This window comes from Eutrigla gurnardus (assembly GCF_963514095.1).
Source record: "Eutrigla gurnardus genome assembly, chromosome: 17".
NCBI classification, from domain to species: domain Eukaryota; kingdom Metazoa; phylum Chordata; class Actinopteri; order Perciformes; family Triglidae; genus Eutrigla; species Eutrigla gurnardus.
In genome coordinates this window covers 22,612,657-22,625,932 of record NC_139928.1, presented here as the reverse complement: position 1 = coordinate 22,625,932, position 13,276 = coordinate 22,612,657, and the positions used below count along the sequence as shown (strand labels likewise).

At 49.4% G+C, this 13,276-nt stretch overlaps 1 protein-coding gene across 2 annotated transcripts in view; it reads right to left on the bottom strand.

Moving 5' to 3' along the window:
* The window catches only part of nhsl3 (NHS like 3), a 27,932-nt gene that overhangs the window by 7,676 nt on the left and 6,980 nt on the right, over positions 1-13,276 (bottom strand). Inside the window, exon 1 of one of the 2 annotated variants that reach the window (XM_084032058.1) lies at positions 13,000-13,276. This exon is cut by the window's right edge and continues 191 nt beyond it. The exons of the other annotated variant lie outside the window; for it this stretch is intronic. Within the exon in view, the coding sequence (XP_083888184.1) occupies positions 13,000-13,111 (112 nt within the window). The 5' untranslated portion in view covers positions 13,112-13,276. The remainder of the gene's footprint in view (positions 1-12,999) is intronic. 2 annotated transcript variants of the gene reach the window in all.

The window sequence follows — 13,276 nt, the reverse complement described above, 5'->3', positions numbered from 1 at the left end:
AGAGACCTGGACAGACCAGAGACCAGGACAGACCTGAGACCTGGACAGATCACAGACCAGGACAGACCAGAGACCTGGACAGACCACAGACCAGGACAGACCAGAGACCTGGACAGACCAGAAGTTTTCCAAAGTCCCAGCATGTCCCAGTATCATATAAAGTTGTGCTTTGGAGTGATGACATCATCCCTGCTTCCATTTCAGATTCATTTCTGTATTTCAGACTTTTTATTTTTGAAAAGTGTGAGTTTGTCCGTTTCAGTGTGACTAATGAGAGTGATTTCACCTGTTTGTCTCTGTCTCCAGGAGCTCGTTAGGGAACACCTGAGGGTCTGCTGATTATTTAAGTCGGTTGCAGCTCACGGCCTTCAGCTCTGCTGCTTCTTTTCTCTCGCTTGTTTCGTTGCTTTAGTTGCTTTTTTCTTTTCTTTTAAATGTTGCTTCTCCTGTTCTGTTATTAAGACGAACAAATCATCAACAAAAACAAGAAAACTTCCACTCAAACACTTCTTCAACCTTTTTCTCTTTTAATGATACAAAAACCCCAATCAGAACGCACGTCTCCTTCTGACCTGACTCATTTCATATCCTCGTCTGGAAGTCACACCGGACACATTAGTACACACACACACACACACACACACACACACACACACACACACACACACACACAGCGAGGGCACTGGTTTGTTCATCAGCAATATAAGTGTGACTGTGTGTGAGAGATATGCAGACACTGACGTGTGTGTGTGTGTGTGTGTGTGTGTGTGTGTGTGTGTGTGTGTGTGTGTGTGTGTGTGTGTGTGTGTGTGTGTGTGTGTGTGTGTGTGTGTGTGTGTGTGTGTGCTTTAATTGAATTGAGGTGGTGATACAGGAAGCCAGAGAGACAAACACTGAGTGTGTTTTAATGCAGACGAAGGGTTCACTGTCGCTGTGTATACATGTAGTCTGATGACACTTTAACAAAACTATATATATATATATTCTGGTGTTCACACAGTAGCTGCCTTTTTTATTTTATTTTTTATTTTGCGATACATTTTCATGTTTTTTTGAGTTTTTGCACACCAAAGGGACAATTTTGTGCCAAAAAAAAAAGCAATGTAACCAATCGGCTTGTGTGAATACGGAGCCTCCGTCCAACTTTATTACTCCATCCTGCCTTGACCAAAGCAACCCATACCTTTCACAATAAAAGACTCTAGAATCTACAGTACCCTGTTAACCAGAAGGAACATTATGTCTAGGAGCTAAATCCTCGTCTATGCTAACATTTTGACTGAAAACAGCTGGCTGCAGACTCGGCCAATCAGAGACGAGTCTGAGGGCTTTGATTAAGCAAAGGGTCGTAATGAAAAACCAATGTAATCCATTGTGTTCTGCTTCAAGGAGGAATAATACGAGTTGTTTTGAATGCCTGAGAGAACAAACCACAAACTGAATAACAGCAATTCTTACTCAGCTAAGAACTTAAATCTGGGTCAAATCTTCTCGTAGCAATCCAGGAAAACTCCACGTACTGTTTTACTTCTCACTAACGAGTCATGGATCCTCAGGAAAGGATCCTTCATCCTCATTTACTAAAGAATGCCGCAGCTGCATTTAGGGCCAGAATATGCAGACGAAACCACAATTGCATGCTGCAAATTGTCCTTTAATTTAGAGGAAGGAACCCGGTGTCCCTGCATTAAAGGGCACGAGAGGACGGATGGAGTCCCTGTTGGTGCAACAGGCAGAAAACCATGTTACAGGTGATATCTGATGATGAAGCCTTCAGACGGGCGATCTTTAAAGCTCCGATCAGGAAGAGAAGAAAGAGAAGAAAGGGAAACAGGAATGAAAGAAGGTTGGTGTTTTATCTGCTGTGACGGAGGAAGACGGTGTTAGACCCAGCAGAAAGAAGAGAAAAGGAGGTTTACTTTGGCGGTGTGCAGGTATTAGCTCGGAGGGGGGAGATAACGGGGAAGAAGAAGGCGTCTTCTCGTTGCCTCATCTCTCCGCAGGGCGTCCACGACTTTCAAACGGGATCTTCAAAGGAGGACGAGGCCGTCTTAGCATCGGCTTACAGAAATCAAAAGGCTTAGACCCGGCAGCATAATGGAACATGGACGATCACAACCCACATGAGACAAAGGCGTAGAGGAAAATGGAGTCCTCGAATTATATGACGAGAGGCCCCTCCCCCTCTTAATTCTTTCATCGTGTGACAGGTCGTCTCCCTCCTTACCATTATGGGGCATTATGTCAATCTGCTGAGTGCATTAATTGAGGGGCGGGGCACTTGATATATACAGGTGCGCACACCTGCCCTCTCTCTTTCTCTCTTCCGCTTCCCCGTGGGGACTGGGCCGTTCGGTGTGGCCAGCGTGGTTGTTTGTGTGCAATCCTCATCGTTCAGGTAATGCACTTTGTCACTTTACCGTTGTTCCTGTGTGCATCAAACGGGCGTTTTTGTGACGCGCTTTCCGCTTTTATAGCGTAACCGGCTGCTGGGGCTGTGGAGGACGCATCGCTCCGCCAGAAGCCCTTCCTGGGTGCGATTGCTTGCTCCTTTTGGTATGTCCTCAATTGTTTGCATTTTAGTGGCTCCATCACTCATTTGTTTTTAGCTCATTATTCTCTGGCGTTTGCAGCTGGGCGATTTGACGCGCAGCGCGTCCCTTTCCCGTCGCTCTGGAGCGGTAATGTAGCTCAGAGTGGTATGTATAAACTCTTTTAGCAACTCTTTTAAAAATGTTTATGGTAACTATATATTTGTTTACTACATCATGTGTGCCCTCTTGTAGAGGCCTTGGTTATCCACTGGCGCGTATCCAGCCACCGTTCCCTGGATCTGCGCTGCTGTTTTGGCTCCCTCTCTTTAATACATTGTGGACGCGTCTGGCTTGCCGGGTGACGCCGGCGCATGATTTACCGACTCTTTTATTCTGAGTTGAATGCGACCGAGAGTCGCTGAGCCAACTTTGGCCTGGTTACCGGGCTCCTCAATTAAGATCGTCACCCTCTCCTTGAGGCTGATTATTATTGATTCATTGATTGGTGTTATTGATTATTGTTATTGATTATTTTGCATTATTTAGTATTTTGTATTTTTGTGTTGAACCCTTTACTTTTCCTCCCCACCAGTCTTGTTTAGCACTTTTGGGCATGTTTTAATTGTTTGTTTCGTGTTTGGTTAGGTGCGGCGGCCCAGAGGCGGCAGTCCAGTTCCTGGTGGTGGTCCCCTTCACCATTTCCTTTTCTTTCGTTTGATGTGTGAGTGTAGTGTCACGGGTGTTTTAAGTTAAGGACCCTTCTACTTTGATTTGTCCCTGCCGCCTGGTAAGCCCCCGCCCTCTCCCTTAACTGTTTTTTTATCCTTGCCCAGTGCTAACATTTGTGACTATTAGTATTATTATTAGTAATATTGTGGGGGATTTTGGTTAATTATTTTTGTTTAATAAAGTATTCTCCTTATTTGAAACCGTCTCTCGCCCCTGTGGTATTTCGAACCTGTGTGTCTTAGTTACATGAAGAACTGTTAGAAGTTCAGGATTTCCTGCGGTTGAAACTGCCGCAGGTGGCGTTGTCGCAATCTTTATCTCCTTGCTCATGCCACATTCTGGCGTTGTCGGCAGGATTCCACATTATAAAGAAAAAAAAGGCAGAGACGTGTTTCTATTTGGGTATAGGTTGTGTTTTCTTTTTCTTTCTTGTGTTTAAAATTTTCATCAGTTGTCTTGTATGTGTAGTTGTAGAGCCAAAACAGCAGTGTTTGTTCTAGGGACGTAGCCTACTACTAATTCGTGCTTGTGGGTTTGGTGCAGTTTCCCCACAGTCAACATGGAGGAGGAGATGCAGCAACTCAAGGAGCTGGTGCTACAGCTTAAAGCAGACAATGAGCGACTTCATCAGGAGCGAGCTGCTTCTGTGGGGGGCTCTGGTGGGGCTGCTCCCTCGTTTCCATCTAGTCATGCCCCATCTACAGGTGCGGCTGCCGCTGTTACGGAGCGGTTGGTTGTTGTGCCAAGGGATCGTAGGTGCCCGATGTTCAACGGTAAAACTGGCATTGGGATAGCTGACTGGGTAGAGGAGGTACAGGCATGTGTGCGCGCTCGCCATCTTTCTGCTGCTGACCAGGCCATGTTCATTTTTGATCATTTAGAAGGGGAAGCGAGAGAGGAGATCAAGTTTCGCTCTGCTGCAGAGCGAAGAGATCCAGCTAAGATATTCACTATCTTACAGGAAATTTATGGTTGCATGCAGCCTTATGTGACCTTGCAGCAGGCGTTCTTTTCTCGGCACCAACTTGAGGGGGAGACACTGCATGAGTTTTCCTTAGCCCTTATGGCTTTAATGGCACAGGTCAAGCAGTGCGCACCTGATGGGGTACCAAATGCGGATGTTCTCCTTCGTGATCAATTTATTGAGCATGTACTTGACTGTTCTCTCCGGCGGGAGCTGAAACAATTTGTCCGCCGCCAACCAACTGCCACCCTGTTGGAGCTACGCAGTGAGGCTATTCGATGGGAGAGGGAGGGTCTTCCAGGGAGTGCTAGGGGGCGTAGTGCTTCTCTGCCAGCGGCTTATGGCCTGCAGTATAGGGTACAGGGCCAGGCCCAACCTACTGCTAGTGTCACTCCAGCAGGGCCAGGTTTTAGTGATCTGATGGATCTTTTAAAACGTCAGCAGGAGCAGCTTGATCAGTTGACCCAGACCGTAGCCTCCCTGCAGGCCCCTCGCTCCCAAGGGCAAGGTTCTTACAATGGCCCTTTAATCTGCAGAAGATGCCAGCAGCCTGGCCATTTTGCTCGCGAGTGTGACGGCGTACGAGCTTCCCAGCGACGCCGTGTTAATTCAGTGGGTGGCTTGAACTCAAACACTGCCAGACCAACTCATCCTTCTCACCTGTCGGAAAACTGAAGCCCGCTGAGCTGCTGAGCCACAGTTCAGTTGGGGAGTCCGTAGGCTCACAGGAAGGTGCAGTGGTTGACTTAATTGCTCCTTGTCCAAACATTGATGCCTCTATTGGAGGGGTCTCTGTGTCATGTTTGGTGGACACTGGTTCCATGGTGTCCACCGTTACCGAAAGTTTCTTTCTGGAGCAGTTTGCACCTTGGGGTCATGATCGCCTTCACTCCTGTCACTGGCTACAGCTGCAAGCAGCTAATGGCCTAGCGATTCCGTATATCGGCTATTTGGAGCTGGAGGTGGAACTTTGTGGTAAGGTGATGCCCCGCTGTGGTATCCTTGTTGTTAAGGACCCCCCTGGCATTGTGTCTTCTGTCCCCGGGATCCTAGGGATGAATGTAATTCGGCGATGCTATCGTGAACTCTTTGGTGCATACGGCCCTTCCCTTTTTAATTCTCTTGTTGTTTCACAGGCGCCTGGCCCAGTCGTCGCAGCCTTACAGAGGTGTCACCAGTCCTCCACTCATGGTCCTGGGGACCCCACTGGCACAGTGAGGGTCCGGGGAAAGCAGGCGGTACGCATTCCTGGTGGGGTGATGAAGCTGGTGGCTAGCACTTGCTCCCAGCGGTTTTCTGGTCAGAGCGTGTTGTTTGACCCCCCAGAATCGGGTCTACCAGCTGGGCTGCTAGCCTCTCCTTGCCTGGTACAGGTTGTCCAGGGTACAGTGTACGTCCCTGTAGTCAATGTCGGGACAATCGAGGTCCTCCTTTACCCGCGGACCAGCCTTGGCATTCTGAGCACTGCCCAGGTTGTCAGCCTTCCCGCTGGTGTGACTGAAGTGGAGCTTACTTTGGGGACTATCTCTTCCCAAACAGCTGCTCCTTCAGTACCAAATAGGATAGAGTCTCTTGATTTGTCCACGTTACCTGTACAAGAGCAGATGAACGTAAAGTCGCTGCTATACAGGTACCAGTCAGTCTTTTCGGCCCATGATGGTGACTTGGGCTGCACCAACCTCCTCTCCCATGATATACCGCTGCTTGATGATGTCCCGGTCAGGCAGAGATATCGTCGTATCCCTCCATCAGAGTACGAGGCAGTGAAGGCACACATTAATCAGCTTCTTGAGTCCCAGGTCATCAGGGAGAGTAGCAGTCCATACGCATCTCCCATTGTGTTGGTGCGGAAGAAGGATGGGAGTTTGCGGATGTGTGTGGACTACCGCCCCCTAAACAGCAAGACCAGGAAGGATGCCTTCCCTTTGCCTCGCATCGAGGAGAGCTTAGATGCACTTTCTGGGGCCTGCTGGTTCTCCACACTCGATCTGGCCAGCGGTTACAATCAGGTCCCTATGGCAGAGAAGGACCGGCCCAAAACTGCCTTCTGCACACCGTTTGGCCTTTTTGAGTTTAATCGCATGCCCTTTGGCTTATGTAATGCCCCAAGCACCTTCCAGCGGCTCATGCAGAGGATGTTTGGCGATCAGCAGGGTCAGTCGTTACTGCTTTATCTGGACGACATTGTTGTCTACTCCTCCTCTGTTGAGCAACATCTACAGCGGCTGGAAATGGTGCTTGGTCGGCTCCAAAAGGAGGGTCTTAAGGCCAAACTCGAGAAGTGTGCCTTTTTCCAACAGGAGGTTGGCTATCTGGGGCACGTCATTTCGAGTCAGGGAGTGGCCACGGACCCCAAGAAGATTGACGCTGTGGCCAACTGGCGGCGCCCTAGTCACATTTCTGAGTTGCGTTCCTTTTTGGGCTTCGCCAGCTACTATAGGCGTTTTGTAAACGGCTTTGCTAAGCTGGCGGGTCCTCTGCATCAGCTGGTGGCTGACTTGGCAGGCACGAGGTCAAGGAGAGGGTCAGGCTCAGTTTTAGGTTCTGCGTGGACCGCTCAGTGTGAGGAGAGCTTTGAGGCTTTGAAATCGATGTTAGTCTCAGCTCCCGTGTTAACTTACGCTGACTTCTCACGGCCTTTTATTCTGGAGATTGACGCCAGCCACAGTGGCCTAGGGGCTGTTCTCTCACAGGAGACAGACAGTGGTGTGAGACCGGTGGCCTATGCCAGTAGAGGCCTTCGGCCCGCTGAGCGCAATATGTCCAACTATAGTTCCATGAAGTTGGAACTTCTTGGGCTCAAGTGGGCCATGACGGAGAAATTTAGAGAGTATCTGTTGGGGCATAGGTGTACTGTCTTTACTGACAACAATCCACTGAGCTATCTCCAGTCTGCCAAACTGGGAGCCACTGAGCACAGGTGGGCTGCCCAACTCGCGACTTTTGATTTTGACATCAAGTATCGTTCAGGCCGCAGCAACAGGAATGCGGATGCACTGTCACGGCAGTATGCGCCTGGTTCCCACCAACTCTCAGACTCCTTGCTGGGTACCTCGGTCCCCAGCAGCCTCCAGCAGAATCCACCTCCAGCTCCCTCGACATCAGCCACGCAGTCTGTGGTCTCAGTCCTCCCCTCTCAGTCTACTGCTGACCTTTGTTCCTTGCAGGAGGCTGACCCCCTTCTGAAGGAGGTGTTTGTGTTTTGGCGGCGGAACGCACTACCCACCTCTGTGGAAAGGCGACAGCTGTCCAAGTCAACCGTGGCGCTTCTCCGGCAATGGAATCGCCTAGTGGAGAAGGACGGTGTTCTGTATCGTAGGGTTTCCCGTTCAGATGGGGGGGAAGGGTTTCTTCAGCTCATCTTGCCTGCCGCCCTTAAGCAGGAAACTTTGCGTCAGCTGCACGGAGAACATGGCCACCAGGGCATAGAGCGGACCACAGAGTTGATCCGGCAACGTTGTTATTGGCCTGGAATGTCTTCTGACATAAAGCAGTGGGTCTTGGGGTGCCAGCGTTGCCAAGTCGCCAAGGACTCTGGGCACAGGTCGCATAGTTTTATGGGTCATTTGCTGGCTTCGCGACCTAATGAGATCTTGGCCATTGATTTTACGTTGTTGGAGCCCTCTCGCAATGGGTACGAGAACGTCCTAGTCATGACGGACGTGTTCAGTAAATTTACGGTGGCCATCCCCACTCGAGATCAAAGGGCCCCCACCGTGGCTCAAGCCCTGATCTCTGAATGGTTTTATAAATTTGGTGTCCCGAGCCGTTTGCACTCAGACCAAGGAAGAAGTTTTGAGAGTTCGCTGATCCACCAGCTCTGCCTGATGTACGGTGTTACTAAATCCCGCACTACCCCGTACCATCCGGCGGGTAATGGTCAGTGCGAGCGTTTTAATCGAACTCTACATAATCTTCTTCGGACCCTTCCAGTTTTCCGGAAGCGTGATTGGGCTGCCTGTCTGCCACAAGTGCTCTACTGCTATAACACGACCCCTCATCAGGGCACTGGTGAGTCGCCATTCCTCCTCATGTTTGGACAGGAGCCTCGTCTTCCCATAGATTTTCTTCTGGGACGTGTCCAGGACCCAGTACCAGGCCAGGTGCAGGACTGGGTGGCCGAGCACCAGGCCAGGCTCAGAGTGGCTTTTGACGGGGCCCGTGAGAGGGTGTTGGCTGCTGCTGGCCGACGGAAAGAGCGGCATGATCAGCGGGTCCGGGAGGCCCCACTTGTAGTGGGGCAGCTGGTCTACTTGCGGGACCACAGCATTAGGGGGCGCCAGAAAATCCAAGATCTCTGGAGTTCGGTGGTGTATCAGGTTGTGAAAGCCCCTGTCGGCGAAGGAGCAGTTTACACTGTGGCTCCTGTGAGTGCCCCGCACAAGGTCCGGAGTGTGCATCGAGAAATGCTGAAGGCTGTAATTCAGCCTGAAGCTGCCGACCCCCCACCAAGGTCGCCATCTCTACCTGCTCCGGCAGCACTGGAGGGTGAGTCCTCCAGTGACAGTGAACAGTGGTTCCTGGTCTCAGAATCATCCTGTCTGCCACCTGTAACTGCCCCAGGTGCCCCCTGTCCTACAGGCTCCCCTGTTGTGACCCCTAGGGTCGTCAGCCATGTTCCGGCAACATCTCCAGCACCTGAGAGTGCCTCACCACCAGCCTCATCGTTGTCCCCAACTGACCAGCCAAGTACTAGTCAGCAGGCATTGCGTAGGACAGCTCGTGCTACAGCTGGCCACCATCCTAACGTCTATCATCTCCCTCAGCCAGTTAGCCGAAACAATCCTGCTAGCCGTGGCCTAGATCCTGTGTTAAATGCCCAGGTTGCCATTTTCAGGCCTTGGAGCTAGTTTCTTTTCTGTCCATCGTCGGGCCGACGATGCAAAAGTGGGGGGTAGATGTGACAGGTCGTCTCCCTCCTTACCATTATGGGGCATTATGTCAATCTGCTGAGTGCATTAATTGAGGGGCGGGGCACTTGATATATACAGGTGCGCACACCTGCCCTCTCTCTTTCTCTCTTCCGCTTCCCCGTGGGGACTGGGCCGTTCGGTGTGGCCAGCGTGGTTGTTTGTGTGCAATCCTCATCGTTCAGGTAATGCACTTTGTCACTTTACCGTTGTTCCTGTGTGCATCAAACGGGCGTTTTTGTGACGCGCTTTCCGCTTTTATAGCGTAACCGGCTGCTGGGGCTGTGGAGGACGCATCGCTCCGCCAGAAGCCCTTCCTGGGTGCGATTGCTTGCTCCTTTTGGTATGTCCTCAATTGTTTGCATTTTAGTGGCTCCATCACTCATTTGTTTTTAGCTCATTATTCTCTGGCGTTTGCAGCTGGGCGATTTGACGCGCAGCGCGTCCCTTTCCCGTCGCTCTGGAGCGGTAATGTAGCTCAGAGTGGTATGTATAAACTCTTTTAGCAACTCTTTTAAAAATGTTTATGGTAACTATATATTTGTTTACTACATCATGTGTGCCCTCTTGTAGAGGCCTTGGTTATCCACTGGCGCGTATCCAGCCACCGTTCCCTGGATCTGCGCTGCTGTTTTGGCTCCCTCTCTTTAATACATTGTGGACGCGTCTGGCTTGCCGGGTGACGCCGGCGCATGATTTACCGACTCTTTTATTCTGAGTTGAATGCGACCGAGAGTCGCTGAGCCAACTTTGGCCTGGTTACCGGGCTCCTCAATTAAGATCGTCACCCTCTCCTTGAGGCTGATTATTATTGATTCATTGATTGGTGTTATTGATTATTGTTATTGATTATTTTGCATTATTTAGTATTTTGTATTTTTGTGTTGAACCCTTTACTTTTCCTCCCCACCAGTCTTGTTTAGCACTTTTGGGCATGTTTTAATTGTTTGTTTCGTGTTTGGTTAGGTGCGGCGGCCCAGAGGCGGCAGTCCAGTTCCTGGTGGTGGTCCCCTTCACCATTTCCTTTTCTTTCGTTTGATGTGTGAGTGTAGTGTCACGGGTGTTTTAAGTTAAGGACCCTTCTACTTTGATTTGTCCCTGCCGCCTGGTAAGCCCCCGCCCTCTCCCTTAACTGTTTTTTTATCCTTGCCCAGTGCTAACATTTGTGACTATTAGTATTATTATTAGTAATATTGTGGGGGATTTTGGTTAATTATTTTTGTTTAATAAAGTATTCTCCTTATTTGAAACCGTCTCTCGCCCCTGTGGTATTTCGAACCTGTGTGTCTTAGTTACATGAAGAACTGTTAGAAGTTCAGGATTTCCTGCGGTTGAAACTGCCGCAGGTGGCGTTGTCGCAATCTTTATCTCCTTGCTCATGCCACATTCGCTTTCTGTTCACCTCTTCAATCTGACACTCAAGAAGATCTCCACGCTGGAAGATTAAGAGCCGGCGGACGATCCAAGGTCGAGTGTGTGTTTTTAGAGATCTACGTTTGGAGTCGTTTACTGGACGGGTTATTATGACATCTGAGTGCAGAGACTGAGGCTGATGGGAAACATCTGGTGGGCAGTTACATCACATACATGTGTGTGTGTGTGTGTGTGTGTGTGTGTGAGAGACCACCTGTGGATGCAGTAAAGTAAAGTGAGCTCACAGTGAGCTCATCTCGTCCTGAAGCTCACGTCACCAGATGAATAGACATCTCTGTGACTTCGGAGCTCCGTGGGCGACGTCTCAGCCGTGCACACACACACACGCACACGCACACGCACACGCACACGCACACGCACACACACACACACACACGCACACACACACACACACACACACACACAAACACACACACATTGAGTGACATAATGACCACAACTACAGTAACGTCAGTAACTCAGTGTTTGAGGTTTAAGGACTAAAAGGTTTGAACTCTCCGGGCGGCAACATCAAGCTGAATGTCATTGAAATCACAATGTGTGTTAATACCTACAAGTGCGTCAAAATATCATCGTCGTGCTGCAGAGATGACGTAAATATGACGTTAAACGGCGTGACATCCTGGCGTCTGGTCGCCAACGCGGTTGAAGCGGATTCTGAGGATCTGGTCTCCGGGTTCATCCTCTGCATGTTTTGCAGGGTCGCTGTGGTTTGAGCCCATCAGCTACTGGTTAATAACGAGTATTGTATCAGTAAAACACGTGCAGCGACCGTGCACTTCCTTCTTTCTTTGCTTCTCTTGCTCAACCTTCGGTTTGAGGTGTAACAAGAAACAGCTGCATGAAAACAAGGAATGGAGAGTTTGTGTGTTTGTTTGGCGGCCGGCTGCTCGTCATGCGTGATGCGATCGGCTGGAATGCAGGAATGAAGTCCGCCTGAACGCGGCCGGCGAAGGACGGGGAGGAAGAAGAGCATCACGTGGATCATCGACCACCAACAGACAAAATCCAACCAACATGTGTTTGTAAACTAGAGTCTAGAAACTCGACTGGCGATGCTACTCCAAACCTTTCTGAACGACCAAGACAATTAGAAATGAACCAAACACAGTCTGGAACATGAAACCGCTGCATCGCTTGTATCTGAATCTGCAGAGAGAAAAGAGTCGATGATCCTCCGTCTCATTGTTATTGCTTGTTTGGTTCCAGCTAATGACACAAGCAGACAGATGCATTCAGTAACATAGTAATGCACCGACCTCAGCTAATGGCTGTAAGTACGCTGTCTAACGGACTGGGGGGGGGGGGGGCAGATCCACGGTCAGTTTGTGGTGCACCATCAGCGTCTGTTCATCAAAAAGTCTTCATGTGACAAATTACTTAAAATGGTGGATTCATTCTTGTTTGTCTGGAAGAACTCTACTGGTCTGCTGGTCTACTGGTATTCTGATATACTGGTTTACAAAACAACAGCAGAAATAAAGAGAAAGAAAAAGAGAAGATATATAACCAGGATATTTAAAGTGCTTGCAAAGCAAAATAACAGCAGAGTCTAAAAACATAAACTGTTCGGCTCCAAGTTCCTTTTGTTTTTACTCAAGCAGCAATAATTCACTTGTTTGATCGCTTGGAGCTGCAGAACACGCTGTAAATACAGAAACGGCCAATTATTACCTCATATAAACTGACATTTGGCAGATGTAACCACAGCAGAGTGAAGTTACAGGTAAAATAAACTAAAACAATGAGTCAAAAGATGCCAAAACGGCATGTAGAACTGTGTATTATTATTACTATTCTGTTAATATTATCCTGAGACACCAGGTAGAATTATGGAAATAACATATCGTTTAGTTTCATGAAACAGAAAGAAACCAGAAGAAGAAGTCAACAGCAGCGTCAAACGTCAGTGCCGGAGCGTCGTCATGGCGATCTGTCTGCGTTAAACCGGTTTGTTTGGAGTTTTTGTTGCTTCGGCGACTTTAAACGGAGACAACAATCAGCGTGGGACAGACTCTCTGTTCCCCTGCAAGTCTGGCAATAACAACGCACAGAACCATAACATAATACCACACACACACACACACACACACACACACACACGCACACACACACACACACACACACACACACACACACACACACACACACACACACACACACACACACACACACACACACACACACACACACACACACACTCTTCTGCACACTTGTGCAATAAGCAGGAAGCCTTGACGCTGACTAAGGTAAAGTCAGCATGGGAATATGGTCACTGTGCATGTAGAGAAGCCGACTATAGGAGCTGACTCACATGCACATGACCACACAGTCAGCTACACAACCAGCTACACAACCAGCTACACAACCAGCTACACACAAACAGTCTCCTAGTCTACAGATCCCAGACCTCCTCCGATCCCCTCACCTGTCCTCAGTTTGTCTCCAAACAGCCAGGAGCCTTTGGGTTTCTCCTGATTGGACTTCGGGGACGACGGCGGAACCTTCTTCTTCTTCTTCTTCTGGATGCTGTTCCCCATGTCGGGAGCCGGTCCCCGAAGACCCCTAAAGGGGGTCTCCCATCTTATCTGTAGTCCTTCTCTGGAGACCCCACAGCCCCCTCGCTAGTCTCCAGCGTCCACACCTCCCCAAATCTCCTGGATCGCCTTTCTTGGTCAAATACCTCCTGCTGATCCAGTCCTGCT